The sequence below is a fragment of the Neophocaena asiaeorientalis genome, unplaced genomic scaffold (genome assembly GCF_003031525.2).
Source record: "Neophocaena asiaeorientalis asiaeorientalis breed wild unplaced genomic scaffold, Neophocaena_asiaeorientalis_V1.1 scaffold257, whole genome shotgun sequence".
NCBI classification, from domain to species: domain Eukaryota; kingdom Metazoa; phylum Chordata; class Mammalia; order Artiodactyla; family Phocoenidae; genus Neophocaena; species Neophocaena asiaeorientalis.
This window is the reverse complement of record NW_020172122.1, coordinates 42309-70298: the sequence shown is the minus strand read 5'-3', so window position 1 is coordinate 70298 and position 27990 is coordinate 42309. Positions and strand designations below refer to the sequence as shown.

General features: G+C 44.1%; 2 protein-coding genes across 4 annotated transcripts; both read right to left on the bottom strand.

Moving 5' to 3' along the window:
- Positions 1 to 1552: 1552 nt before the first annotated feature.
- Positions 1553 to 13697, bottom strand: LOC112403992 (nucleoside diphosphate kinase A 1). 3 transcript variants are annotated; one of them, XM_024751793.1, is made up of 6 exons: positions 13617 to 13682; positions 11338 to 11397; positions 6013 to 6142; positions 3807 to 3908; positions 2641 to 2753; positions 1553 to 2154 (listed from the first exon to the last, which is right to left on the bottom strand). In XM_024751793.1, exons 3-6 carry the CDS (start codon positions 6136 to 6138, stop codon positions 2037 to 2039), a joined length of 459 nt encoding a protein of 152 aa, XP_024607561.1. In that variant the 5' UTR covers positions 6139 to 6142; positions 11338 to 11397; positions 13617 to 13682; the 3' UTR covers positions 1553 to 2036. The 3 variants fall into 3 exon arrangements, with proteins under 3 accessions (XP_024607561.1, XP_024607568.1, XP_024607554.1); XM_024751800.1 differs by having other exon boundaries at positions 11252 to 11397; positions 13617 to 13655; XM_024751786.1 differs by lacking the exon at positions 11338 to 11397 and having other exon boundaries at positions 1845 to 2154; positions 13617 to 13697.
- A 13714-nt stretch (positions 13698 to 27411) lies between these two features.
- Positions 27412 to 27660, bottom strand: LOC112404015 (DPH3 homolog). The gene is made up of 2 exons (XM_024751826.1): positions 27557 to 27660; positions 27412 to 27481 (listed from the first exon to the last, which is right to left on the bottom strand). The coding sequence occupies exons 1-2, from the start codon at positions 27658 to 27660 to the stop codon at positions 27412 to 27414; spliced, it is 174 nt and encodes a 57-aa protein (XP_024607594.1).
- Positions 27661 to 27990: the final 330 nt, after the last annotated feature.

Sequence of the window (27990 nt, the reverse complement as noted above, 5' to 3'; positions counted from 1 at the left end):
CACCCCCACCCCCGCCAACCTGGTCTTTAAAAATGCTTTGCTGAAACCCTTTGGGGAGTTGGGGGTTTCAGGGGCCTGAGCCACCCGTCTCCTTGCAGGCCCTGCAATAAGCCTTGCTCTGCTCCAAACTCCAACATTTAGGCGTTGTCTGGCCTCACTGTGCATCAAGCACACGGACACAAGTTCAGTAACAGAATGTGTATCTCTCTCAGTCAGCCTCTTTGACTTCACCATGGCTTGCTCTTGAATTCTTTCCTGCGCGAAGCCAAGTACCCTCACTTAGCAGCCTGTCCCAGGAGCTCGCCCAAGACCTGGGACATGACCATTCTCTCGCACCCCATTTTCCTGCAACATCTTTACAAAGGAAGAGGAAGAAGGTGGTCTTCTCCCCTCCCCACTTTTCCTTAGATTATAAAAACGTAGCCCACTTAGTTCTCAGGGAAAAGCCCTCTTGCCTGCCCACTCGTATCCTTCACAAGTGTCCTCTATGTTAGTAAATCTACTTCTTACCTATCACTTTGTCTCTTGCTGAATTCCTTCTGTGCCAAGACATAAACAACCTGAGCTCCATTAAGTCCTGAGATGAGCTGTGCAGTTTCATGACCCTGCTGCCTCGCTACACACATATTCATTCCCCCAAAGTCCTGGTACTCTATTTCACTCCCCACTCTTTGTATGAAACAGAAACGCATCTATTCCTCAGCTGCCCAAACAAAAGGTGGCCCCCCATGGGAGAAATCCTTCCACAATGTAACTTATAGCAAATCATCGTGCATGTTGTACATTTTAAATATCTTACAATTTTATTTGTCAGTTGTATCTCAGTAAAACTGGGGGGAAAAAATCTAAGCAGGTACGGTACATAGAAGTGGTGATGGTGGTAAGGCTCTGATCCTTGAGGTGGTCCAGAGATTCAGTTCCCTCCAACCAATCCAGGACGGTTACCACCCCTATATCTGCCTTCCAGCACGTTGGCAAGGGAAGTATGATTATCCCTTCCTTTTCAGGGTACAACCTTGAATTTACCACCTTCACTTTTTCGTGTCTCTTTGGCCAGAGCTTAGTCCTGTGGCTGTATCTAGCTGCAAGCTAATACAATCACGCTAATTAACGTAACAACGGCTTCCTACAGTTACCATTTCCTTTCCTTCTTTCTATCTACCTTTCTTTCTCTCTCTTCCTTCCTTCCTTCCTTCCCTCCCTTACCCTCCCTCGCTCTCTCTCTCTCTCTCTCTCTCTTTCTTGCGATGAGAGCACAGATCTACCCTCTTAGCAAATTTCAAATATGTAATACAGTATTGTTAACTATAGTCACAGTGATCTACATCAGATCTCCAGTTTGAACTTTTAAGTAAATGATAAGTAAATTTCCATCTTGTCTCTATTAAAGCAACCAAATCAATATCCTAACTAATCAAAACTACTCACAAGATATCTTCTGCTTCTTTTGAGGACATCCCAGAAATCCAGGCCCACTATCCACATAGCTTCTTGGCTCTGGAGTAGTTACAACTTCTCACACTCCCCCAGCCACTGAATCCATGAGAGCTTCTCAAGGGCAGGAAGGGTATCTTTTATTTCCAGGGAATCTTCGATGCATAGGACAGTCTTGGCAACCCAGCAGATCCCTGACAGAGAGCTGTTGACCGGCTCAGTGCCAAGAGTGGATGGAATGCAGGGGGAAGAGAGGGACAGGCAAAGAATGTGTGTGTATGTGTGATCTCACAGGCCAATATAATTTATATAGTGTTTACACTCTCTATTAGCTTCGGTTAGCCAGAATACGTGAAAGAGAAAAAGGAATACAGAGCAATACAACTATACAAAGTACCTTACTCAACGAGTCCTTCCTTGAGATGAAACATTTTAATCTGATGATAGCACATAACACTGTACAGGGAGCATCCACAGCTCCAAGAGTTTCCCTCCGGATGAAAAGCAAGTTCTCAGAAATAACTAGATTTGCTATGACCTGGCCCCTGCCCATGAGAGGGAGGGGAAGTGGGGTGGGACAAGCACTGTGGTCTGCTTCCATGTCACTCGTAGATCCAGTTCTGAGCACAGCTCTTGTAATTCACCAGTTCCTCAGGGTGAAACCACAAGCCGATCTCCTTCTCTGCACTCTCCACAGAATCACTGCCATGGATAACGTTCCTGGATGGGAAGAGAGACGGCCACATTACCGAGGTCAGAAGGATTAAACTGCCCAGAAGATCCCCTCATTCCCATTGCCAGAAAGTCTACAGCCACCGGAGCAGAAAAAACCAAAGCTCCATATACATTATTCCATGTCAGAAGAAAAAACCCATGACTGCCACTAATGTAAGGATAAAGAATGCCCTCTCCACGTCCAGCCCTCCTAGCAACACTGATGCGAGCAGTGGGAGCCTCAGGAAGGACTCTGGCCAGCAAAGCGCATTGTACCAGGTTCTACTCTCACAACAAAGGCACAACCATAGTGATGTTGATGACCAAAGGCAGGGGGCCCTGCAAAGCCAAACACCAATTAAGAAGGAGGAAAACAATAAACTCTGATTACAAATTGCTCTGTATATGGTATCATGTCTACCCTCAGCTTCAGAAACCCAAATTCTTGTGGCACTTGGATTTTAGAAAAGAGTAAAATGCACCGACTCTCACCTGCCAACTTGGATGCAGAAGTCCCCACGGATGGTCCCAGGCTTGGAGTCCACAGGGTTGGTCTCCCCAAGCATCACTCGACCTGTCTTCACAACATTCAGCCCCTCCCAGACCTCCAAGGACAAAAGAAGATATGGTCAAGGAAGGAAACCAATCTCAGCAGAAAATCTGAAAACTATTAATTCCAAAAAAAAAGAAAAAGAAAAAGCACCCCCTTAAAATGACATTCATCCATTGAACAAATACTTATGGGGCATCTAAGTGTTCCAGCACTGGGAATATTGGTCTCCCTGCCCTCCTCTTGCCTTTCTACAATCCATTCTTGACACAGAGTGGCCTTTCTAAAACACAAAGTGTAGAAACCTCCCATAGCTTCCCAGCACTCAGGAAGTACAGGGCTGAGACAGCCCTACATAATCTGGCCTCTGCCTGTGCCTATGAATTAATCTCATCCAACCTTCCCTTTCACCCACCAGGCTTCAGTTAGGCCAAGCGTCTTTCTGTACCTCAAAAAGTCCCCCACCCCAGGTCCTTTGCACATGCTATTTTCATGGTTGAGAATGCTCTTCACTGTGAAGATTCACAGTACACGGCCGGCTCCTTCTCATCCAGATCTCAGCTTGAAAATCACGTTCCTTGACCACCCAGTCTAAAGCGCTCACTTGCTATCACATAATCCTATTTCATTTCTGTGCATATCACTAGTCATTAGCTGATATATATATGTTTTTTGGTTTCTTTATTATCTGCCCATCCTCCCTTTTCAGGATACATAGGCAAGGAAAGCTATGAAAACAGTTACCTATTTTGTCTCATTCATGATTGTATCCCCAGTGTCTAAAAGAGCCTGGCACAAAGATGACAACCGATACACACTAAGAGAAGAATCACTGCAATAAACAAGACACCGTCTCCCTCACCTCCAGGAGCTTACAATCAGGCATATCTCTCCTGATTTCTCCCAGATGTGAGTCTTCAGTTCAGCAAGCAAAGGTATTTTGTCTTTGGTGAGCCAGAGAGCTGACTCATACCCTAAATGTCCAATGCCCTAGCCTCAGAATCCTCCGCAACAATGAGGACCTGGCATTAGAAGCAAGAATCACAATATTCACTCTTCACTCCCAGCTGAGTCATTCACATCAACATCCCACACGTGTTACACTCACCATGGCAACCACTGGCCCTGAGTGCATGTACTTCACCAGGCCAGCAAAGAATGGACGGTCCTTCAGGTCAATATAGTGCTCCTTGAGAAGGTCTTCAGAAGCCTATCCCACAGGATAGAGAAGAGAATTGATCCCAAAACTATCTTAAGAACCAGCAATTTAGTTATTTCCCACTTACCCATCCTGCCATTTAAAACGTGAGCTCTCAGCTCACTTGTTCTGTTATAACCCAATTCACTCTTGACTTTACCAAAGGGAAGAAGTGACAGGGACTAAAAGTGCTTCAGCTTTGTACCAGTTTTCCCCCTACTGTCCTTGATTGATCAGCATAAAATTACAGAACATTAGAATTGAATCCAGCCATGGTATTTTACACAGGAAAGCTAACAATACAATAAATTTCCACGCCCAAGCAAGCCTCAGCTAAAATGTTACAGGGAGGTGGTCTCAGCATTGGATGAGAAGCAAACTGAACCAGGCCATTTCTCTTCATATTTATTCAGAGAATAAAGACTTTAATTAATTTAATCTAATTTTTTTTTTTAAGAAAAAAAATTTAGATAAATAAATAACCCTGTAGGCTCATGGCAGCTATCCCTCCTCCCATTCTTCACCAAGTCCATGCCCTTGACAGGAAACTCAGTGTAAAGGACGAAATGTATGCACTTAGGGGTCAGAGAGACCTGGGCTGAAATCCCAGCTGCATCACTGACTGGATAACCACACATTACTGAACTTCTCCAAGCCTCAGCTTCCTATCACTAACAACCACGGGAAAAGGAATAAGTACCTCTCTGGGTTGTCATGAGACCTAGATGAAAAAACACATGTGCCCAGCACGGGGTAAATATCCGATCAACAATACTTTGATTTCACTTTACCTTCAAAACTGATGAATCTAGTTGCAAGGCAGGAATAAAGACGCAGACATAGAGAATGGACTTGATGACGTGGGGTGGGAGGTCGAAGCTGGCGCGAAGTGAGGGTAGCATTGACGTATATACGCTACCGAATGTAAAATAGTTGGCTGGTGGGAAGCAGCAGCATAGCACAGGGAGATAGGCTTAGTGCTTTGCGATGACCTAGAGGGGTGGGATAGGGAGGGTGGGAGGGAGGCTCAAGAGGGAGGGGATATGGGGACACGTGTACGCAGATGGCCGAGTCGCTTTGTTGTGCAACAGAAACTAACACGGTATTGTGAAGCAATTATACTCCAATAAAGTTGCATTAAAAAAAAACAACCTGATTTAATATACAAACTCTGGAAAGCACTGCTTGTCCAATACCTGGCTCTAATCATTCTGTCCCACTCTCCCCTCGGCATTAACATCAGTCTTCTCCCTTTTATATTAACACAGTTTTTCTAAAACATCACACAGGAACTAAAATGCAAATCAAACTAAATTTAAAATTCCCTGGCGACCCAGTGGTTAGAACTTGGCGCTTTTACTGCCAGGGCCCAGGATCGATCCCTGGTCAGGGAACTAAGATCCCACAAGCTGCATGACCCACCCCCCACTCTTTTTTTTTCTGATTCATTCATTAAAGTTGACCCTTAATAGGAAAAAAAGATGATCCCCTAATGTACTTGCTTTGAGAATTTAAATTCTTATTTCCCAGGTCTGTTTGCAGATGGGTTCTTGGTCAATCAATCCTTTGCATTTTTTGAAACATTGTTTTGTAGGTATCTTGCAAGTGTGTCTGCCCTCTGCTGTTTCAGGTGGGCCGCCCCAAGGGCAAAATCACAACTTTCCCCTACATGCCCTGATGGCGCCTAATATATGCTAGACAGTAGGCAGGTGTTAAACAATGATAGAAAGACTTCCTTGCTGAAAAACAACCTGCCTCAAACGGTGGGGACAGTGGGGAGGAGAGGGAGGGTCTCTAAAATTATCTGCTCAGGAAGCTCATGATCAGGAGCTCAAACAAGCCCAAGGCTTTGCGTCAGAAATCACAGTGCTGCAGTAATATGTGGAACCCTGCATTGCCACGAGGAAAGGGAGGCTACTTCGGAAAGTCGCAAATAACTTTTTTGCTCCAAGACTCAGCGGAGATGCCACCGAGGAGTTTCCGGGTTTTAGGACATTTGTGTTCACCCTAAATGGAGACGCCTAAAATGAGCTGAAGGGAGAAACAGAGAGGCTGACCTATGACGTTCTCCTATTTCTATGAAATAATAGAAATAGCAAGAATGAAGTCCACTTACCTGCATGAATTTCATGGCAACAAGGCGGAATCCCTTCTGCTCAAAACGCTTGATGATCTCTCCCACAAGGCCGCGCTGGACTCCATCAGGCTTGATGGCAATGAAGGTGCGCTCGCTATTGGCCATGGTCCTGGGGATAGACAGGTGGAGGGATGAAACAACACAACAAACAATATCCTGCCTACATCATTATCCTTCTCAGGAGGATTACCTCCATAAAGCTGGTTTAATCTGCAACGTCAACTCCAGGACTCGACTCTCTGGTAAAACCTAATTCCTCCTCAGTCCCCTCATCTATGAACTAATACCCCAGAGTGGGGAAGGGTCCAAAAGCAGGGCCTATAATTTCTATTTCATTTGATTTAATAAGCTTCTATTAAGTCATGTCAAGAGGACATGATTGCCAGTTCACCCTCGATCTGGACTCAGGCAATCGGAGGCTCCTCACCCTTTTCCTGTCCCTGGAATATACACTCTGTACACTGTTCCCACAGTAGCAGCCATTACAAGGACACAGCCTTGAGAGAGTAAGGTGTTGTTGAGACCATCTGGACTGAACATGTGACTGAACCCAGTTAAACTATATAAGTTTATATAAACTATATAAACTTTAAGATTCTGGTGGGTGGGTACAATGCAGCCAGCCAAGACAAGCCTCATATGTATGTTCCCTTACTTATTAAAACTGCTACCTTCCAACCTGGAGTGGTCAACCTCTTTGGTCTCTCCTGGTCCTCTCTGTACAGGGGCCAGTGTGTGGACTAACAATTTGTGAGCCAGCCAGGAGACTGAAGAAATGGGCCTTGGGAAAGAGGCATCCCTGGGGGAAATCCCAAGCTGAACATCGACCTCTATGTGGGGAGGGTGGCCTGTATGTTTGATACTTGCGGACCACCACATGAAAACAAGGATGCCCCAAGAACACCGGCTGCTTTATTGCATTTATTAGAGAAACTACACAGAGCAGCAGAGAAGGAAAATGAACGGCTACCACAGTGGGCTGGCCTCTGCTGAGCTGAAGTTAGAGAAGAGCTGAAGTTAGAGAAGAACGCGCAGGTGTCCACTGCTCCGCCAGCTTTGGGGCTGGCGGACAAGATGAGAGAGCAGGATTATAAATCGGAGACCTTAGCTTGTTATGTGGCAAAGCTAGGAGAGCACAAGCTGCTGCAGATCAATGTCCAAGTGCTGTGCCAACGCCTGACTAGGACACTAGGAGACGAACCCCGGGCAAGTGAGGAGCACAAAGGGGAGGATGTTGTGGTGACAGAATGAAACAGCTGAAGCGCCCCATGCTGTCCAACCCCTAATACAAAGAAAAACTTTAAATATCTTAAGAGAAAACTTGCATTCCTTCTCTGTTCCTTGAAGTTATAAATCTTACCATGTCTTTGAAATGTAAACACCACAGGAAATAACTAAAACACTGCCCACAGACCAAAGAAAAAGGGGGGGGGCGGTGGTGAAAACACAGACTGCTATAGGAGCACCGTCACACAAAATCTAGTCCACAGTTTCCCTAAGATTATTCATCAAGGGCAAGTACCAATTTTTTTTTTTTTTGGCCACGCTGCATGGCTTGAGGGATCTTAGTTCCCCCATCAGGGATCAAACCCATTCCCCCTGCAGTGGAAGCGTGGAGTCCTAACTACTGGACCACCACGGAATTCCCAAATTTTTAAAATCTTCTCCGCAAATATTAGTAAAAGGCTTCAGCCATGTGGGTGGATACTTGATTCATGGCTAAAGTTCTGGAGAGAAAGCTATGGATTCTCTGTTTGTGTCTGTCAGTATGTTCATATGTCTATGGATTTGTTATATATAGGTGATGTTTTTCTATCTCCAGAGAGTATTGTCAAAATTAACTTGTAAAAGAGCTCTATTTAGTTGGCCTAAAGAAAAATAAGCTTTGATATCAGTAGTGTACTTATATAAAGCTGAAACAATTTTCTTTCATCTACTCAAAGGACAAAGTTTTGTTGGACTATCGGTCTGTTCCTTATGGGACTGTAAGAGGTTTTTCTTTACCTTTTGAGTAACTTGCCCAGAAAAAAGATTCTGTGGTTTTATCCAAATAATTTCTTGTGCTTCATGTTGTCTTTATCACATCTTCAATTACTTAAGAAAACTGAATCTTCTCTATTAAAAGAGCTAAGCTTTTTTTTACAATTATGTAACTTTCTGTATTTGCCTTTGGCGTCTTTGTCACTTAAGTTAAATAGATAACTAAGTATTGTTTCACAGTGAGCTAAGATCCTATTTAATCTAGTGTTTTAAAACCTTTTGGTATTTTTGACAAGCTCCCCCAAAATCTAATTCTAAATAAAGTTATGCTGACCTAGAACTAACTTTGGGATTTTCCAGAGGGCCCCTGGAGCATCTCAAAAGACATATTCTCTTTCCTTATAAAAGAGAGATATTAAACTAATTAGCCTATTTGATATATTAAATTATATGGGAAACACTGTCAAATAAGAAGTGATGTTAGGGACTTCCCTGGTGGCGCAGTGGTTAAGAATCTGCCTGCCGATGCAGGGGACACAGGTTCGAGCCCTGGTCCGGGAAGATCCCACATGCCGTGGAGCAACTAAGCCCGTGCACCACAACTACTGAGCCTGCGCTCTAGAGCCCATGAGCCACAACTACTGAGCCTGCACGCCACAACTACTGAAGCCCGCGAGCCTAGAGCCCGTGCTCCGCAACAAGAGAAGCCACCACAGTGAGAAGCTTGCGCACCGCAACAAAGAGTAGCCCCGGCTCGCCACAACCAGAGAAAGCTTGCGCTCAGCAACAAAGACCCAAAGCAGCCAAAAATAAAATAAATAAATAATAAATAAATTAAAAAAAAAAAAGAAGTGATGTTAAACTTTCTTTGGGCTATATCTGTATGAAATTCCTAAAAATATGGTATGTCCTGGTATGATGTTATTAGTTATAATTTTAAAATGTATGTCACAAAAACAATCAAATTCCCTTGTCGACTGTATTATAATGAACTCTCATCAGATCTTTAACCATGGCCATTTTAAAGTCTTTTTTCATTTACAGTCATTGCTGTACTCTGATGGTTTTGCAAAACTGTTCCTGCAAAAGTGCTTCACATTCAAGGACTTCTATGGAAAAACTTTAACAAGCATAGGTTTCTGATACCTAAGATAAATTTGCCTTCATGTTGAGAGGGGCAGTACTGGACGTTTCAAGGACTTCCTCACGGCTGCCTGCACAGCCCCACCACATGTCATGGGATTATAGCCCAAGACCTGCACCTGTTCCCCTTCCCCACTTCAGTAAAACGGGCCCATTACATTGATGATATAATGTTCACATGTGAAGACTTGCCCCTGTTGCAGGACACTCTGCAGGCTTTGCTGGAACATCTGTGAGGGAGAGGATGGGCAGTGAATCCACAAAAAATTCAAGGCCCAGGCACCTCAGTAAAGTTTCTGGCCGTCCTTCGTTTGGGTAAGATTCAAGTTGTCCCAGAAGTTGTCATTGATAATGTACAAGCCTATCCAACCCCTAAGAATGTGAAAGAGGTGCAAGCCTCGGTAGGAATTTGGGGGTTTTGGAGGACTTTTATTCCCCATCTGGCACAGTGCCTCCATCCCTTATACCACCTGGTAATGAGAGGGCATACGTGGGACTCGGGATTAGAGCAGCAAGCTGCCTTTCAGATGGCAAAAATATTAGTGAAGCAAATTTAAGTTCTGGGCATCTCCCAAGCCGGACTACCATTTGAGTTAGATGTGTCTGTGACTCCAGCAGATCTGGGTTGGGCACTGTGGGAGAGACAACAGAAAGAGAGTACCCCTAGGATTTTTGGTCCCTGGAAGGGGGCAGAAACCCAATACACCCCCACAGAGTAACAGCTTCTAGCAGTGTACACAGCATTCCTCCGGGTACAGCCTCTCACAAAGAAACAGCACATCATGGTAAGAACTTCCCTTCCTTTGAAGGGGTTGTTCAGAATATGTTCCATCTACCCACCTCTGCCATGGCTCAAACCCCCCACACTGACTAAATGACACGTCTATTTGCAGCAGAGGAGTACCCTACCACCGGCCCGCTGTCTAGAAATGTGGGTGCTCCTAGGCCCTGTAGAGAATGTAGATCCTCCAAATGTCCTGGCCCTGCTCCTGTGTGGGCCTGTAGAGAGGGAGTGCGGGAAATTGCCACTGATGCCTGATATACACATGCCTGGAAAGAGGAACAAACGGCAGCCTCCAGTGGGCTGGTGAGCCCTGGCCATGAATGTTTTGCACTGACAGTTGGGCTGTTCTAAAGGGATTAACCCTATGGCTTAGACAATGGAAAGACAAGAGGTGAATGATCATAAATAAGCCTTGTGGGGTCTGGATACGTAAAAAGACATTTGGGTTCACCTGCAAGAGTCTGAGGCACTCCTCACTGTCTTCCACACCCTGGCTCATAAGGCACTGACATCCTCTGGAAATCAGGAAGCTGATGCCCTAGGCCAGAAATGAGTCCTAGCAACTGACCCTTGGGTGCATAGGAAGAGGGAACACTGAAGTGCCCAGGGGGATGACATATTGCCAAGGATGCTGGACTGCCTTTGAAATACAGTGACTCAATTAATGCAGTAATAGCATGTCCTGTGTGTTCTAAACAACACCCAAGGCAACTGCCAAAGGAGTCTGGGGCCACCCACCAGAGCTCCCAACTGATGTGAAATTGGCCAATTGATTATACTGGCTCCCTCCTTCCTAGTGAGGGTTCTAAATATGCTCTGGTGTTTGTGGACACTGCATCTGGCCCAACCCAAGCTGTCCCCTGTTGCCTCACAAACCAGGCTGCCGCTATCAGGGGATTAGAGAAGCTAAGACCACGTATGGATACCTTTGTTGAATAGACAGTGATCGGGGGTTATATTTCAAAGGTCATGACTGGGCAAAAGAATATGACATCAAATGGAAGTTCCATCTCCCCTATAACCCACAGGAGGCAGGAGGACTGGCAGAAAGGAAAAATGGAATAGTAAAGCAGCAGATTAAATTACTAACAGGCAAAACCACCTTGGCCGGGTGGACTAAAGTACTGTCCCAGATTTTGATGCATTTGAACGATCAACCAGTAGAACCTACGGCCCCAAATGCCAGACTGGGGACCCCTGACAAGACACCCAATGCCATACAAGTAAGGAAGTCTTGGGAAACAGCCACTGCCCCAACTTTCTCTGTGGATCAGTGTGCTGTACTGCTGAGAACACCAAGCCCCATCATACCTGGGAAAGGAGTTATCTACTGGAATTTGCAGTGGGATGTCTCACTGGGATGGGTGAATTCACACCTCCGGGTAAAGGAGACTTACTCAATCTCCACTGGGATCCTGCTGTCCTACTGCAAGCCGGACTGTTGAAATGTGCTATAGCTGGAATGAAACACACATCTTTGAAAGAGGGGAGAAGGTGGGGTTCCTGGTCTGGCATATCCTGCCCCCAGTCTACCGCTGCCTGCCCCGGCCAATATGTATGGTACGTACAACCGGGTCAAGTTCCTAAAGCCACCAACCTCCCTCTCCTCCAGGCCAGATGGGCATTTTCCGTTTTCTACTGGTACAATCATTTAGCCACCATCTTGGTCCCCTCCATTGGCCTGGAGCACATTATAGCAAACAGAGAAGCCCTTACTAACTTCATCCAGCAAGCCTTAAATGACAGCCTGCAAAGCCTGTCTTTACCACTGAAATATCTTTCATGAGAAAAGCTGTCCTCCAAAACAGAAGAGCCTTGGACATTATTACTGCCTCATAAGGGGACGTAGGAAATCAATGGTTCAGATTATGGGGCTCTTCATAGAGAAAACTGTTACTTATTTTGGGACTCATCTTAATCCATGTTTTCTCTTGGATGTGCCTCTATACTGCACAGTATAGAGGTATAGGTGCCTCTATACCTCTATACTGCCTCCACTGCAGTCAGATAGCTGCCAAATGAGCCACTGCCATGCTGGCAGAACCCCTTGCTAACCTCTCAGGGCACACTTCTGAACCTGCAGAAGAAGGGGGTGAGACTGCAAGGGCCAGTCCCAAGCGGTGGAGTACTGGAGGAGGTCATAACTATCAGCTGACCCTCCAGCTGAACCCAGAAACTGGAGGCTCCTCACCCCCACCCCTGTCCTTGGAATGTACACTCTGCCTACTGTCCCCACAGTAGGGGCTGTTCGAAGGACACAGCCTTGAGAGAGTAAGGTGTTGTTGAGACCATCTGAACTGAACATGTGACTGTACCTAGTTAAGGCCTCTACGCATACTTTTAAAATTCTCGTGGGCAAGAGCAGAGATCTACTCATCTTGCAACCACCCAAGATAGGCCTCAAGCTCCGTTTCTCATTACACCTGTTACCTACCAATCTGGAGTGGTCTGCCTTTCTTCAGTCTCTCCTTTCCTTCTGTGTACAGGAGCCAGTTTTTGAACTAACATAAGCATCTACTGTGTACCCAATACTGTGGCAGAACTAAGACAGGGAATGTTTTAAAAAAAAAAAAAAAGACACTATCTCTCAATTATCCAGATGAGGGACACCACAGTGATAATGTGAAAGTGATGTCTGGTACAGGGCAGTCTAAAATATGGTTTGACCTACCACCACAGTCATGGTATTAGAACTAGAAGAGGTTTTACAGATTATTTCATTACAATCCCCTTCTTTTACAAATGAGGAAACAGATCTAGAGCACCCGAATGAGGACCAAAGTCCAGATTTCCCAACCCTATCCAACTTATGCTATATCATGAGATGTAATGAATATTCTGACTAACTGGTAAACGGTGGACTGTGGGAGAACTATTGCCATGAGTAATATCTGATATGCGACGTCATACTGGAAGGAAGCCTAGAAAGTATCTATTCCAGACTTTTCCTTTTACAGAGAAAAAGATCGGGCTCAGGACCTGCTGTGTCTCCCTCCACAAGATGAGAAAGGAGTCCCTTCACCTTGAAAGTCAATCCCTCTGTGGATAACAGCACCACCTTCTGGCTCTATCTTCCTGTACTTTAGTTTACCTCTTATTTCAGCACCTTAACAATATGTTTGCATTTTCTGTTTTCTGTCTCTCCACTGGCCTGCTGCCTGTATACACGGATGGATTACTTCTGTGTCTGTCCCTGGTACCTAGCCACAGGGCCTAGCACTCAATAAGAGCAAAGAAAATGTCTTAAATGATAATCACCCTACACCTCCAAGAAAAAGAGACAAAGCCCAAGAACTGGCGGAGATCTCCCGGGGGAAGCTGGAGACAAGCATGGATTCCCCAGGAGAAAATGGAGCTAAAGAGCTACAAACAGTCCCTGTAAGTGTCCTCCACATCCACCTGACACACACCTGTCATTCATTCAGAGCCCAGCACTGCACTAGACAGAAACAAATAAGGCACAACCCCTACGGTCGCGTCCTGATGAGAAAAGCAGCCACGGACAAAGGTGAGTCCACGTGGCGTGGGACGTGAGCTGACAGGTTTGCACCTGTCGACAGGCGCTTCCCTCCCACCCCATCACCCTGGCCACCTCTCAGAGCGGAACTCATCCGACCTCTTCACCTCCCCCTCCCCTTCCTCTCCCTTTCCTTTCAGTACCCTGAACCCTTCTCACCAATCCGGCTACTTGGGCTTCAACTCCTTCTGCTGCCACCGGCACCGGAAATGCGCTCCCGCCCCTCGTGGTTCCCGGCACCCGCCCGCGAGGAACGCTTCTGCCCAGATCTGCTGCGGGAGGGCCCATTTTTCAGAACACCACTCGCCTACGCTTCCTCCTGACAGTCGGGTGTCATTCTAGGGAGCAATTTCCGAAGTTAAACTTCCGGCACTGTTTTTTCCTGCTCTTCTGGCTGGCTACCGCCATCTTTTTTTTTTTCCTTAAGATTCTGTGACTGTTTTCTCGAGCAAATTGACTTACCGAGAGGTGGCGCTCACACTTTTCATTGAGTCTGAACGAGCGCCTGACCTAAAAGTAGGCGGTCGCCCTCGTTTTACATTTACTCATTCTTTCCAGCCTGTCAAGCAGATTTTTAATCGAGTAACTTCTGTGTGGCAGGTATTGTTTCAGGGTCTGGGGTATAGCAGTAAACTTTGTTGGAGCTGGTTATGGGGACAAACAATAAATAAATGAGCAAATTAATATGAAATATATCATAGTATGCAAATGTTGTTAAGAAAAAGCAGGGCAAGGGCGGAAGGAAGATTGAAGCAGTAAACTACTTTAAAGGTTAAAGGAGGTGGCAGTAGAATAGACCTGCATGAAGTGAGGGAGCAACTCTGGTGATTACCCAAGGGCCAGTATTATAGTGGGCGTTGAGCACTAGAAACTGCGATTGGAGAGCAGCAAGATTACGTTTTGGTGGGAAGTGATTGGAAAAATTTGAGTAGGGCGTCATATCATCTGATACACATTTAAAAAAACAAAGCATTCTGACTGCTGTAGGAGGAATGGATGGGGTAAGATACAAAGCAGAATCAGGAGCCTTTGCAACAAATGTGCGGGACCAATGGGACACCAATAGGCAAAAGAAGAAGAAGAAAGAAAACCTCTACCTAAACCTCCCACTTTAAATGAAAATTCACTCCAAATGGGTCATAGTTTTGTAAGTGTAAAACTATGTGGACAAAAAAAAAAGAAAGAAAGAAAATGTTGCCTGCCATTTCAGTAAACAAAGACTGTTGCCTGACATCAAGCCATCAGCCACTGTAGCCTCCCCAGTGGTGCACACTGAAGGGAAATCAGGAGAGAAACAGGGTACTGGCCCTAGATAGTTAAGATGCGTATCAAGTGAATAATTTCAATGAGCGTATTTTTTTATCCAATGCAGCTTTTTGTGTGATTAGCAGTAATTTTTTAAAAATTTTATTGATGTATAGTTGATTTACAATGTTGTGTTAATTTCTGCTGTACAGCAAAGTGATTCAGTTATACATATAAATGTTCCTTTTCATATTCTTTTCCATCGTGGTTTATCACAGGATACTGTATATAGTTCCCTGTGCTATACAATAGGACCTTGTTGTTTATCCATCCTATATATAATAGTTTGCATCTGCTAATCCCAAACTCCCAATCCTTCCCTCCCCCACCCTTCTCCCCCTTGGCAACCACAAGTCTGTTCTCTAAATTGATTAGCAGTAATCTTTTGATGTTCCACTAACATGTTTCTTGTTTGTTTTTTTCAGCAAAAACTATATATCCTGGTTTCTCCCTTACCTCTTTGGAACAGTTCCTCAGAGCTATCTGAGAGACTGTCTCCCAAGCTATAGTCATCAGTAGGGCCATCAAATAAAACTTACCTCACTACTTCTAGGCTGTGTGGGGTTTTTTAGTCAACACTGTAAAAAGTTTAGGAAAAAAAACATGGTAAAAAATCTTCAGGACCAAGGGCTAGGCAGAGTTTTTAGACTTGCCACCATAAGCACAATTCATACAAGGAAAAGGTTGATAAACTGGATCTTATCAAAATGAAAACCTCTGGCTCTTCAGAAGACCCTGAGAAGAGGATGAAAAAAACAAGCTACAGGGTGGGAGAAAATATTGGCAAACCACATACACAACACAGCCCTTGTATCTAGACTATATAGAGAATTCTCACAACTCAACTGTTAAAAAAATATCCAATTAGAGAATGAGCAAAAGACAAGGTATTTCACTGAAGAGGATATGCAGATGGCAAATAAGCACATGAAAAGATATTCAGCATCATTAGCCATTAGGGAAATGCAAATTAAAACCACAATGAGATATCACTACACACCTTTGATGATGGCTAAAATAAAAAATAGTGACAACACCAAATGCTCTCAAGGAGGTGGAGAAACTGGATCCGCTCATACATTGCTGGCAGGAATGTGAAATGGTACAGCCACTCTGGAAAAGTTTGGCTTCTTATAAAACTAAACATGTGCTTACCACATGACCAGCAATTGCACTGTTGGGTGTTTATCCCAGAGAAAATGACTTACGTTCTGTTCACACAAAAACTTGTACACAAATGTTTATAGTGTAAGTCGATAGGATAAGGGGTCCCCAGAGAAAGAGAACTGACCTTGGTTTTTTTTTGTTTGTTTGTTTTTTACTTTAAGAGAAGCCATTTTTGGCCTAAGCCACTTTGTGATCCAAGCCTGGCCACAATTCTTGCCCTCAAAGAGGTCTCGGTAATTAATGATTTAAGGGAACTAAAGAATGCAGGAACAAAGGGAAAGCAATCAGGAAACAATAGCTCAGTAATAAAAGAGTCCTAATTCCTCCCCTTAATTCCTCCTAGTTCTTCCTATATCCAAGGGACATACATAACAATCTAATACATATCTTTGAGTTCTGCAGGAACTAAGGCCACCACCCAGCTGGAGGACGGTAACTACAGGCTGAGATCCCAGACTGGTCAAAACGTAAGTAATAATAATATTGACCTTTACTGAACCTAATGACTTCAATCAACTAAAGCTTGGACTCTGTTAACCTTTGTCCCAATTCTATGCTAAATTCTCCTCTGCTCAAGCCCCTTCATGAATACGCATGTACCCTTAGCTTAAAACTTACACAAATTTGCTGTTGGGGAGATACTGCTTTGGGAAAGATCCCTGGTGTTCTTACTTGCTGTAAGTAATACTTCTCCCACTCTTTGACTTGGTTGTGTCTTTTGGCTTGCACCCACCAAGAGGCAAACCCAGTTTTCGGATAACAATAGCAGCATTTGTAATAGACCAAAACTGGAAACAACCCAAATGTCCATGATTCACTTTGCTGTACACATAAAATTAACACAACATTGTAAAACAAGTATACTCCAATAAAAATTAAGAAAAAAAAAAAACTATGGTCCATCCATACCGTGGAACACTACACAACAATAAAAAACGAAACTACTGATACATGCAACAACTTGGGCAGATCTCAAGAGAATTATGCTGACTAAAAAAAGCCAATCACAGGGCTTCCCTGGTGGCACAGTGGTTGAGAGTCCGCCTGCCGATGCAGGGGATATGGGTTCATGCCCTGGTCAGGGAGGATCCCACATGCCGCGGAGCGGCTGGGCCCGTGAGCCATGGCCGCTGAGCCTGCGCATCCGGAGCTTGTGCTCCGTGACGGGAGAGGCCACAACGGTGAGAGGCCCGCGTACTGCAAAAAAAAAAAAAAAAAGCCAATCACAAAAAAATTACTTACTATATTATTGCATTTATATAACATTCTCTTTTTTTTTTTTAACATTCTTGAGATAACAAAATTATAGAGATAGAGAATAGATTGGTGGTTGCCAGGAGTTAATGATTGGGGAGAGGGCATGGGTATGTCCTAAAAAGGTAGCACAAGGGAGTCTTATGGTAATGGAATCGTTCTGTATCTTGATTTTGGTGGCAGTTACATGAATCTGTTACTGAAAGCTCGGCCTCTCTGTACAATAGTGCTGAATCGAATCTCAGAGACAGAGTTTTGGGTGAAGCAGAAAAAGATAGTGGTATTGCTTTGCCAGGCAAAGGGAGACATGCTGGGCTTCTGCCTCAAAAAACTATGTGTTCCAACCCCAGAGGATTTGATGAAGGTTTTATAACTGTGGTTCAAGGGTGGGGTTTCTGAAGATCAGGGTGTATGTAGGGCCTGTACTCCTTTAATCTCATCTCAGGTAGCTGGTCTCCTAATCTTGATGAGCTTCTCTGGTCCCTTTAATCTTGCCTTGGGTGGTTTCTTGGCTGCTCCTCCCTTGATTAACAACTCTTCAAATCTGCCCTTTGGAACTCAGGGAAGGTCATGGAGGCTGGAGTCTTGCCTACAAAAAATGGAGGACAAAAGGGCTTCCTTGCTGAGAGCCCCACAGGGCCCCACTGGGTTTCAAATCTACACATGTGACAAAGTTGCACAGAACTATACACATGCCAAAAAAATGAGTGCATGTAAAACTGATGAGATTTGAATAAATTCTATGACATGACATATACCTATGTCAGTTTCCTGGCTTTGATATTATACTACAGTTATACAAGATGTTACCATTAGAGGCAATGGCTGAAGGATACATGGGATTTCCTCATACCTATTTTTTTGCAACTTCCCATGAATCTATAATTATTTCAAAATGTTAGCAATTTCTAAACAGAATCAGAAAAACTGGTTGAGACTACAGTAGTAGTGTTGCCAAGTCCAAGCTTGCTCTGCTCACCGCATGACAGGCCAATAAATTAGGAGATGAGCTGTTGAGGCAAGGAATAGAGACTTTATTTGGAAAGCCAGGCATCCGAGAAGGTGGCGGACTAGTGTCCTAGAGTACCATCTTCTCAGGGTATAGATGCTAGTTTCTTTTATAGAACAGAGAGGCAGAGGAGTTGAGGAAATAAAAAGGCCATAAGTCTTGCAAAACATCTCCTCTCCTGGTTTTGGCCAGCCTCGGCGAGGGGATGTGTTAATTTCTTCTTTTTTGCACCCGTTCACAGGTGGACAGGGTCAGGGTGTTTCCCTGAGAGCTGAACAAGGGCACTTTAGTTTAACCTTCAGGCAGAGGAGCAGGGTTCCCCAAGGCAGGCCATTATGTATGCCTATAGCTACAGACAGAAAAAAAGCAATGGAAAGCAAGGGTCAAAGTAAAAGAAACAGATCCAACATGGAGTCAGATTTTGTTCTTCCATGTTACAGTTCCCCACTGTCAATGTCCATTCTACAATCTTGCAGGATAAGGGGAAACGACCGCTCTAACTGCTTCCTGCTGTGTAGGGGGGTGATGAGGATGCTCTAACTGTGCCGCTCTAACTGCTTCCTGCTGTGTAGGGGGGTGATGAGGATGCTCTAACTGTGCCGCTCTAACTGCTTCCTGCTGTGTAGGAGGGTGATGAGGGGTGATCATGGAATGGAAATGATCAGTCTTGGGCAGGGAATAATTCTCAGAATTTTTAGTAAGTAGTACAACTCTCAGTTATTTGAACTTGATTCTGTGTTTTTCAGTAGAACAGGATTAAAGAAGTAGATTGACCCACCCTTCTCCAACTATAAGGAAATTACAGTCTCAAGTTAAGGAATTTGGCACTTTTCTATGTATAGGAAGATGCAAGAGTCTGGGCTCACTGAAATCATTCCTTTGATATGCACCTCACCTATCTGGGGCCAGTATCCTGTGCTTTTACATCCTGAGTTTCCTCAAGGCTCACCATAGGGAGTGGCTGAAGTCTGATGGCTGCTAGATGGCAAGTACTTTTTCCTTCCTGAGTTCCCTCAGAGATCACCAGCTCACCATCGGTGGTGGCTGCAGTTTGCTGATGACTGTGACGTCCTTTGTTTATGGATATGGCAGGAAATATTCCATTTCTCAGATCCTTCTCTTGGTCAGGAATTTGACCAATATTTGGGAGACAATTCATGACCAAATTTTGTCCTGTGGTGCTGAGGTCATCCCAGATCAGGCGAAAATTCCTGTTGATATGCCACTCTACGTGCTGTTTCCGGATTAGGCCCTGTTGATAATTAAAAATTCTCTGGACCTGCTGTCTTACTAGTCTATTATGATCCAGGAAATGTTTTTCCTTATTGCTTCTTCCCATACTTAGAATCACACTATTACAATTATTCTATAAAAGTCATAAATATGATCTATTTCTTTGAGATGTTTAGCCATCATCAATTTTGTTGGAGGCCTGGTTACACACTGAGTACTGTAAGAGACAACAATCTTATAAAATAGACAGGATATAAGTAATGCAGCTGGTAACACTGACAAAGTCATAGTGCAGCAGGGAGACACAAAGCATGAACAATTTGGAAACAAAGAACAAATTAAAACACGGAATCCAGTTACAATAAATCATCAAGTCCACAGGAGAGCCAGCTGGAGAAGCCAGATTCTGGCAGGATCAGGTAGAGAGAAAAAAGTAAATGTTTCATCTTTGTTTACAAAGGTATACTTTATCAACTTGTAGGTCATAGCATAAGAGAAATAGTTTTTCTGGAAAACAAAGATTAAGGCTAGTATATTTCCCAAAGTCATAAAGTTATGTCATATTCATCAGTTCACTCAGTCCCATGTAATTAATTCCTGTTGATCTGGCTAAAGTAATCAGGTTTTCCATTAGTTTTGTCATATGTTACCCAGTCCAGTGGTATTACCTAAATGCTATCAGAAACTTATATTTGTTAAAAAAAAAAAAAGTTCCTTTTTGTGAATCTTCTTGAAAATCTTCATTTTGTAAAAGCATCAAGACAAAACTTAAAATAGCATGGTTAAAGATTTGAGTACAATGCAATCAGCAAGAAACTTGGATATTTCTGTAACATAAAACCAACCAGCTCTGGGACTTCCTGGGTGGTCCAGTGGGTAAGATGCCACACTCCCAATGCAGTGGCCCTGGGTTCGATCCCTGATCGGGGAACTAGATCCCACATGCATGCCACAACTAAGAGTCCACATGCTGCAACTAAGAAGTCTAAATGCCACAACTAAGAAGCCCACATGCCGCAACTATGAGTGCACATGCTGCAACTAAAAAAAGATCCCACATACTGCAACAAAGATCCCGCATGCTGCAACAAAGACCGAGTGCAGCCAAAATTAATTAATTAATTAAATATTTTTTAAAATGAAAAAATAAAACCAACCAGCCCTGAGACATACTTTGGGTTTTTTGGGGGGGGATTTTATCTAGCTATTCAATAAACTTCAATCACAAATTAGCATAACTCTAGAACTTGAAGTTACCAAATATCTGGAAAGATCATTTTTAAAAATTAATTTATTTATTTTGGCTGCGTTGGGTCTTCGTTGCTGCATGCAGGCTTTCTCTGGTTGTGGCTAGCAGGGGCTACTCTTGTGGTGCGCAGGCTTCTCATTGTGGTGGCTGCTCTTGTTGCATAGCACGGGCTCTAGGCGCACAGTCTTCAGTAGTTGCGTCACACGGGCTCAGTAGTTGTGGCTCGCAGGCTCTAGAGCACAGGCTCAGTAGTTGTGGCTCACGGGCTTAGTTGCTCCGCGACATGTGGGATCTTCCCAGACCAGGGCACGAACCCGTGTCCCCTGCATTGGCAGGCAGATTCTTAACTGCTGCGCCACCAGGGAAGCCCTGGAAAGATCATTTTAAGTAGATATTTCTAAAATGTAATTATTTTTAAAGAGTTTACCCAAAGGTTCTTATCTCATTTACATTTACTTTAAAGTTTAATTATATCAAGTTATTTTCCTTGCAACAGATGTAATAAGGTCTTATTTGATTCCTAGGTACAATAAAGTATTATACTTAATATTAATGACTCTAAAGACATGTTTATATTAATTAGATCAACAAACAAACTTTAATACAGGTATCAACTTAATATTGAATATTTCCCAGTACCCATGAACCTGAAAGTCATTTTGGCTGGTTTCTTTATATTTAATTTGTAAGCGCTTACTTTTAAATTGAATAAAACTCTTTATAAACTCAGTTTTGATAATATTTTTCAGAGGTAGAGATATCTCATATGTATAATGTATACACAGACATGTAATATAAACAAGCCCCCTTTCTGTTCCAGCAAAGAAAGGACACGGTGAGGAACATACAGTGGTGGGTTGCCCCAGGGTAAACTTCTCAGCTTCCTGAAGTACCTCACAAGTAGCTGCTACAGCTCCAAGGCAAGGGAGCCATCCCTTAACAATCTGTTCTAGTCGTTTTGAGAAGTAGGCAATGGGTCGAGGGATATTCCCCAGAGTTTGAATTAATACCCCAAGGCTTCTGCCTTGTCTCTCATGTACATACAGTTTGAAAGGTTCCTTTAAGTCCAGTAGTTCCAAAGCCAGGGCTGAGACTAACTTCCTTTTTATTGTTTCAAAGGCTGTTTGGCACTCTTCAGTTCAAGTAAGGGGCTCAAGATCATGTCCCTTCAGTGCCTCCTAGAGGGGTGCTACTGTGAGTCCATAGTTTGGATCCAAATCTGACAGAGCCCTGACAGTCCCAGAAAACCTCTCAGTTGTCTGCGGGTCTTGGGTGCTCCCAAGCCTGCAGTTGCCTGCTTTCTGTCGGGCAAAAGATCCCGCTGTCCTTGGGAGAGGACAAAGCCCATACACATGACTTGCTGTTTGCAAATCTGGGCTTTTTTCTGGGAGACATTATATCCAAAATTGGCCAAATAGTTCAGGGTTTTGATGGTATTTTGTAGACATTTATCATATGTAGGACTCACTATGAGCAAGTTGTCCACATATTGGAGTAAGAGTCCTTCATCCAGTATTGTTTCTGAGATCTCCAGCCAACGTCTCCCCAAACAAGGTAGGCGAATTCTTAAATCCTTGAGGCAGGACGGTCCAACAATACTGTTGGACTACCTGTTTCTGGGTCCTGCCATTGAAAAGTAAATAGCTGCTGTGATTCTTCTGCAACAGGAATGCAGAAAAAAAGCATCTTTTAAGTCAAGGACTGAGAACCAGCCGTGGTCTCCCGGAATAGCTATGAGCAGAGTGTATGGATTAGGTACCACAGCGCGTAAGTTTTGGAGTACTTCAGTAACAGCCCTCAAATCTTGGACAAAGTGATACTCTGCTGAGTTTGGCCTTTTGACTGGGAGGATAGAGGTGTTATGTGGGGACCCACAAGGTTTAATCAGTCCTGTTTTCAAAAACTTTTCCAGAGTTGGCTGAATTCCCTTTTGGGCCTCTTGTCTCGGAGGATATTGTTTTAGATTAGGTGTCCCAGCATCCCTTTTACAAAGGAGATTTTGTCCCAAAAGGGGGATTGGACGCTCTGGATGGTTCAGGGTGAGGTCCCCTAGTTGGCATTCTAGAGGTGGTACTTCTCCAGAAACTCCCATGACTGGGATAGACTGAGATGTTTTCTGTGCCAATTTGGTATTTACCGCAGAATATGTATGTGACACCTATATCTATTAGAAAGTCAATCAACTTGCTCCCCACTGTCAGATTACCTGGGGCTCCTGTGGGGAAATTAGAATCGGACGCCTCAAGTCCAAGGGAGTCCCCAGGGCTCTTCATTTATTATCAGAGTGTTCCTCTCTTTCTACTATATGAGAAGCTCTTGTCTCCTTTTTATGATTTTCTTTCTTTTTCTTTAGTCTAGGGCAATCTTTTCTCCAATGCCCTTCCTCCTTGCAATAAGCACATTGTTCCTTCCCCAATGGTGGCTTACCTTCCATTAGGTTACTTGCCTTCTGGGAATTCAATGCTGCTGCCAGAAAAGCTGCATTCTGTTCTGCATCTTCTTGCTTCTGTTGTTGTTCCCTGTTGTTGAATACTTCAAAGGTAACATATACTAATTGAGAAGGGTTCATTCCAAATGCACCATCTAACTTCTGTAATTCTCTTATATCTGAGGTACTTTGCCCGATGAAGGTCATATTTATCATCCTTACATTCTCATGGGCCTCAGGGTCTGCATCCATATAGCACCTATAAGCTTGATAAACCCTTTGTAGAAACTCTGATGGATCCTCATTTGGTTTTTGTTTTATCTCCTGAATTTTGTTTAAGCTCTTTTGTCTAGGTCCCCCCCTTGGGTTTTCTTCCAGACCACTGTACGATAAGGTGGCAGCCCTCTGACTCCTTTTTCTCCTGATGCAATAGCATAAATGCTTCTACACTGGAATTTCAACACTTTTCCCTGCTCTTTTGCAAAACACTTCTAATTGCAAGATCGTATTATAATTGAGTGAGCCATTCAGGGGCCATGGCTCCTCTGATCCTAACATATATTAGGTCCACACTCTATTACAACAGTATATCATCTCTTTGTTAGTCATAGGCTCATGGCTATGTTTTGCCCATTTATTTAATGTACGCCTCAAAGGGCTCTCCTTCAGGATAGAGGGACTATTTCCCATTTTTATACGTTTGATAACACCAAAACACAAAAGAGACAAACAAATTTTTTCTTTAAATGCATTTATTTATTTATTTATTTTTGGCTGTGTTGGGTCTTTGTTGCTGTGTTGGGTCTTTGTTGCTGTGTGTGGGTTTTCTCTAGTTGGCAGCAAGCAGGGGCTACTCTTCATTGCAGTGTGCGGGCTTCTCACTGTGGTGGCTTCTGTTGTTGTGGAACATGGGCTCTAGGCACAAGGGCTTCAGTAGTTGTGGCACAGAGGCTTAGTTGCTCCGCGGCATGTGGGATCTTCCTGGACCAGGGCTTGAACCCGTGTCCCCTGCGTTGGCAGGCGGATTCTTAACCACTGTGCCACCAGGGAAGCCCTGCCACAAGCAAATTCTAACGCAAAAAGCACAAACAAATTCCAATGCAAAAAGCACAAACAAATTCCAACATCGATGCACACAAAACAAAAAGCAAATGAACTGGTTCCCAAATCAGGTAGAGTCAAAAAACAACTCCCCTCTCCAACAGGGTACCCCAATCAAATGCAAAACAAATTGGCTTGTCCTGTAAAGGGAAAACCCTAATTGAGGGGAGAATCTGTCCCCCGTTGTACACACCAGAACGACTTACCCTACAAAGGTCGAGTCCATCAACTCGTAGAAGTTTGTCGATTCCTTGCTCCAACTGCCAAGTGCTGGGGTAGCCAGTGCCGCTTCAGGGAATTTTGAAGGGAAGATCCTCAGGACAAATGGTCCTGGCAGCTGCTAGGACCCTGCCCCAAAATTCCCTGACTAGGGCTGGCTAGCCACAAGCATCAAGGCTCCTGGCTGGCTAAGCCAAATTTGTTACTGAGTCCAAGCTCACTCTGCTCACCACATGACAGGCCAATAAATTGGGAGATGAGGTGTTGAGGCAAGGAATAGAGACTTTATTTGGAAAGCCAGGCATCTGAGAAGATGGTGGACTAGTGTCCTAGAGTACCATCTTATGAGGGTGTGGATGCTAGTTTCTTTTATAGAACAGAGACGGGGAGGAGGTGAGGAAGTAAAGTAAAAAGGCCATAAGTCTTGCCAAACATGTCCTGGTTTTGGCCAGCCTTGGGGAATGTGTTAATTTTTTCTTTTCTGCTGCCATTCACAGGGGGACAGGGTCAGGGTGTTTCCCTGAGAGCTGAACAAGGGCACTTTAGTTTAACCTTCAGGCAGAGGAGCAGGGTTCCCCAAGGCAGGCCATTATGTATGCCTATAGCTATAGACAGAGCAAAAGCAATGGAAAGCAAGGGTCAAAGTAAAAGAAACAGATCCAACATGGAGTCAGATTTTGTTCTTCCCTGTTACAGTAGTCCAAGTGGGAGATGATGGTGGTTTGCAATAAGTGGTGACAAAAGAGAGAAAGAAAAGTAGTTAGTTACAGGGTGTATATTTAAGGTTGAGCCTGAAACAGGAGGGAAGGGGACAGGGCACAACCCTTAAAGAATGACATAGCCATTGAGGATCTGACATAAACTGGTTCAAACCAACTAGGCCCAAGGTGGTGGAAGATTCAACTTCCAGTAAACCTTGAGCCTCATTATACACTCATTGTAGTACATTAGCATGCTAAACAACTCACCGACAGGCACAATGACAGTTCCAAGGCCAACTATAAAGGCCAAAAACGGGCAGGTAGCCTAATTCCTGGAAATCCCCACCCCTTCCCCAAAATAGTTGGAATAATCCTCTCACTTGTTAGCCTATGAAATTACCCAGCCCATAAAAACTAACCACCCCATATTTCCAGGCTGTGCTCACCTTTTGAGATGGACCGCATTCTGTCTATGAAATGTGTATCTCTCAGGGCCTCTCACCTTCTGAAGTGGCCCACACTCTGTCCATGGAGTGTGTATCTCCCTAAATAAACCTGCCTTCTCACTTAGTTCTCACTTAGCCCCCTTGCCTGCCCACTTATATCCCTCACAAGCATCCTATATTAATAAATCTACTCCTTACCCATCACTTTGCCTCTCACAGAATTCCTTCTGTGCTGAGACATAAAGAACCTGAGCTTCAGTAAGTCCTGACACTAGGTGAGTGGTTTTAATTAAAAGACAGTGGATTTGAGTCCCAATCTGAGTTTTGGCTGAGTAAAAGTCTCAGCCTGTGGGTTCAAGTCCCAATCTGAGTTTTGGCCGCATTCGAATCCCATATGAGTTGTGTGCTTTCAAGCCTATACACAGATCTTGCTGATGGATAGGATGTGGGGCATGAGAGAAAAAACAATAAATGTTGACTCCTAGTTTTCTTTTTTCTTCTTCTTCTTTTTTTTTTTTTGGTAGAGGGTACATTAAATATCAGCTCACTAGAGTTATTTATAAAGCACCTTTTTAGTGTTTGGGGTCCACTGTACTAGGACTTCTAAAACCTCTGTGTACAAATGAATCACTGGGAATTTGTTAAACTGCAAATTCTATTTCTTTTCTTTTCTTTTATTTATTTCTTTTTGGCTGTTTTGGGTCTTCTTTGCTGCACGTGGGCTTTCTCTAGTTGCGGTGAATGGGGGCTACTCTGTTGCAGTTCGTGGGCTTCTCACTGCAGTGGCTTCTCTGGTTGCGGAGCATGGGCTCTATGTGTGTGGGCTTCAGTAGTTGTGGAGTGTGGACTCAGTAGTTGTGGCTCACTGGCTCTAGAGCTCAGGTTCAGTAGTTGTGGCACACGCGTTTAGTTGCTCCGTGGCATGTGCGATCTTCCCGGACCAGGGCTCGAACCCGTGTCCCCTGCATTGGCAGGCAGATTCTTAACCACTGTGCCACCAGGGAAGTCCCCTCCCTTTTTTTTTTTTTAAGATTCCTAATGACTTTGAGGTAGATGATGCTGTTGTCAGATAATAAAGTAATTAGGTGTAAGATATAAAAATGATAAAACTGGGATTTCCCTGGTGGTCCAGTGGATGAGAATCCAGCTTCCAATGCAGGGGACGCAGGTTCAATCCCTGGTCAGGGAACTAAGATCCCACATGCCGGGCCAGCTAAACCCACGCACCGCAACTAGGGAGAAGCCCGCACACCACAACTACTGAGCCCGTGTGCTCTGGAGCCTACACGCCACAACTAGAGAAGCCTGTGCACAGCAACCAGAGAGAAGCCTGAAACGAAGAGCCCGCGCACCACATTTGAGACCCAGTGTAGCCAAAATTTAAAAAATAAATAAACTAATTTTAAAAATATAAATTAAAAATAAAACTGAGGGAAAGAAAGCACTGATTTGAAATTATCTTCCTTTAAGTTCAGATGGAAAATTAAGAAAACTTCCAATTCAAAGCTCTAAGCACAAAATCCAGGTATGTCATGTGGTGGACTTGCTTCTTCAACTGGACCTTAGTTCTGCAGCCAATGCAAAGAATCCACACTCTAATGAACAGCAAGCTACAAAATGATTGTCGGGAATTCCCTGGCAGTCCAGTGGTTAGCACTCTGCACTTCCATTGCAGGGGGCACGGGTTTGATCCCTGGTCAGGGGAACTAGGATCCCGCAAGCCCCATGGCGCGACCAAAAAAAAAAAAGATGCTCCCCATGAAGAAGCCAGTGACTTTGCATTTGATTTTTCCAGCTTGGTTAATTCCCAAAAGTTCAGGCTTTGGAGTCCTAAAGTCTTCTTTAGCATTTAACTAGTTTTTTGCTGGTGGAAGGGGCTGGGACTGTCTCTCCACAAGTAAGCTGATCTTTGTCATAAATTACTTTTATAATGAGAGAGCAGCTAGGGCACTTCACCACATCTTCCCCATTTGTCAAATCTTCCCAGGTGATGCAGAAGTTACCCCCACACGGGCAGGGGTAGGAGTACCTCTCTGAGTCCTTTTCATATTGGAAGTCCTCGATCTCTACCTCATCGTGAAACACCGCCATCATCGCTGGGGCCAGTAGAGGTCTGTCACCTCCCCCGTCCTACCCAGGCTGGGGTTGGTCCAACTTCTCAGGCCTGGCCTAGCTGGGCCTATTCTCATTCTTTAGGTGAGGAAACTGAGGCTCATGGAGAGTGGGTAACTTGCTCAAGGTCAGATACCTAGAAGAGGTAGAACCAGGATTTAAACCAATCAGTACAGGGTCAGAACCTGGGCCCTAACCACATGGGTGCTGCTTCACTCTGAAAAAGGTTTCGTTCCCAGGTTTCACTTCCATGGTGGGGGGGATCACTATGGGGTCCAAAGAAATCATAATTCCAGACCAATACTCTAA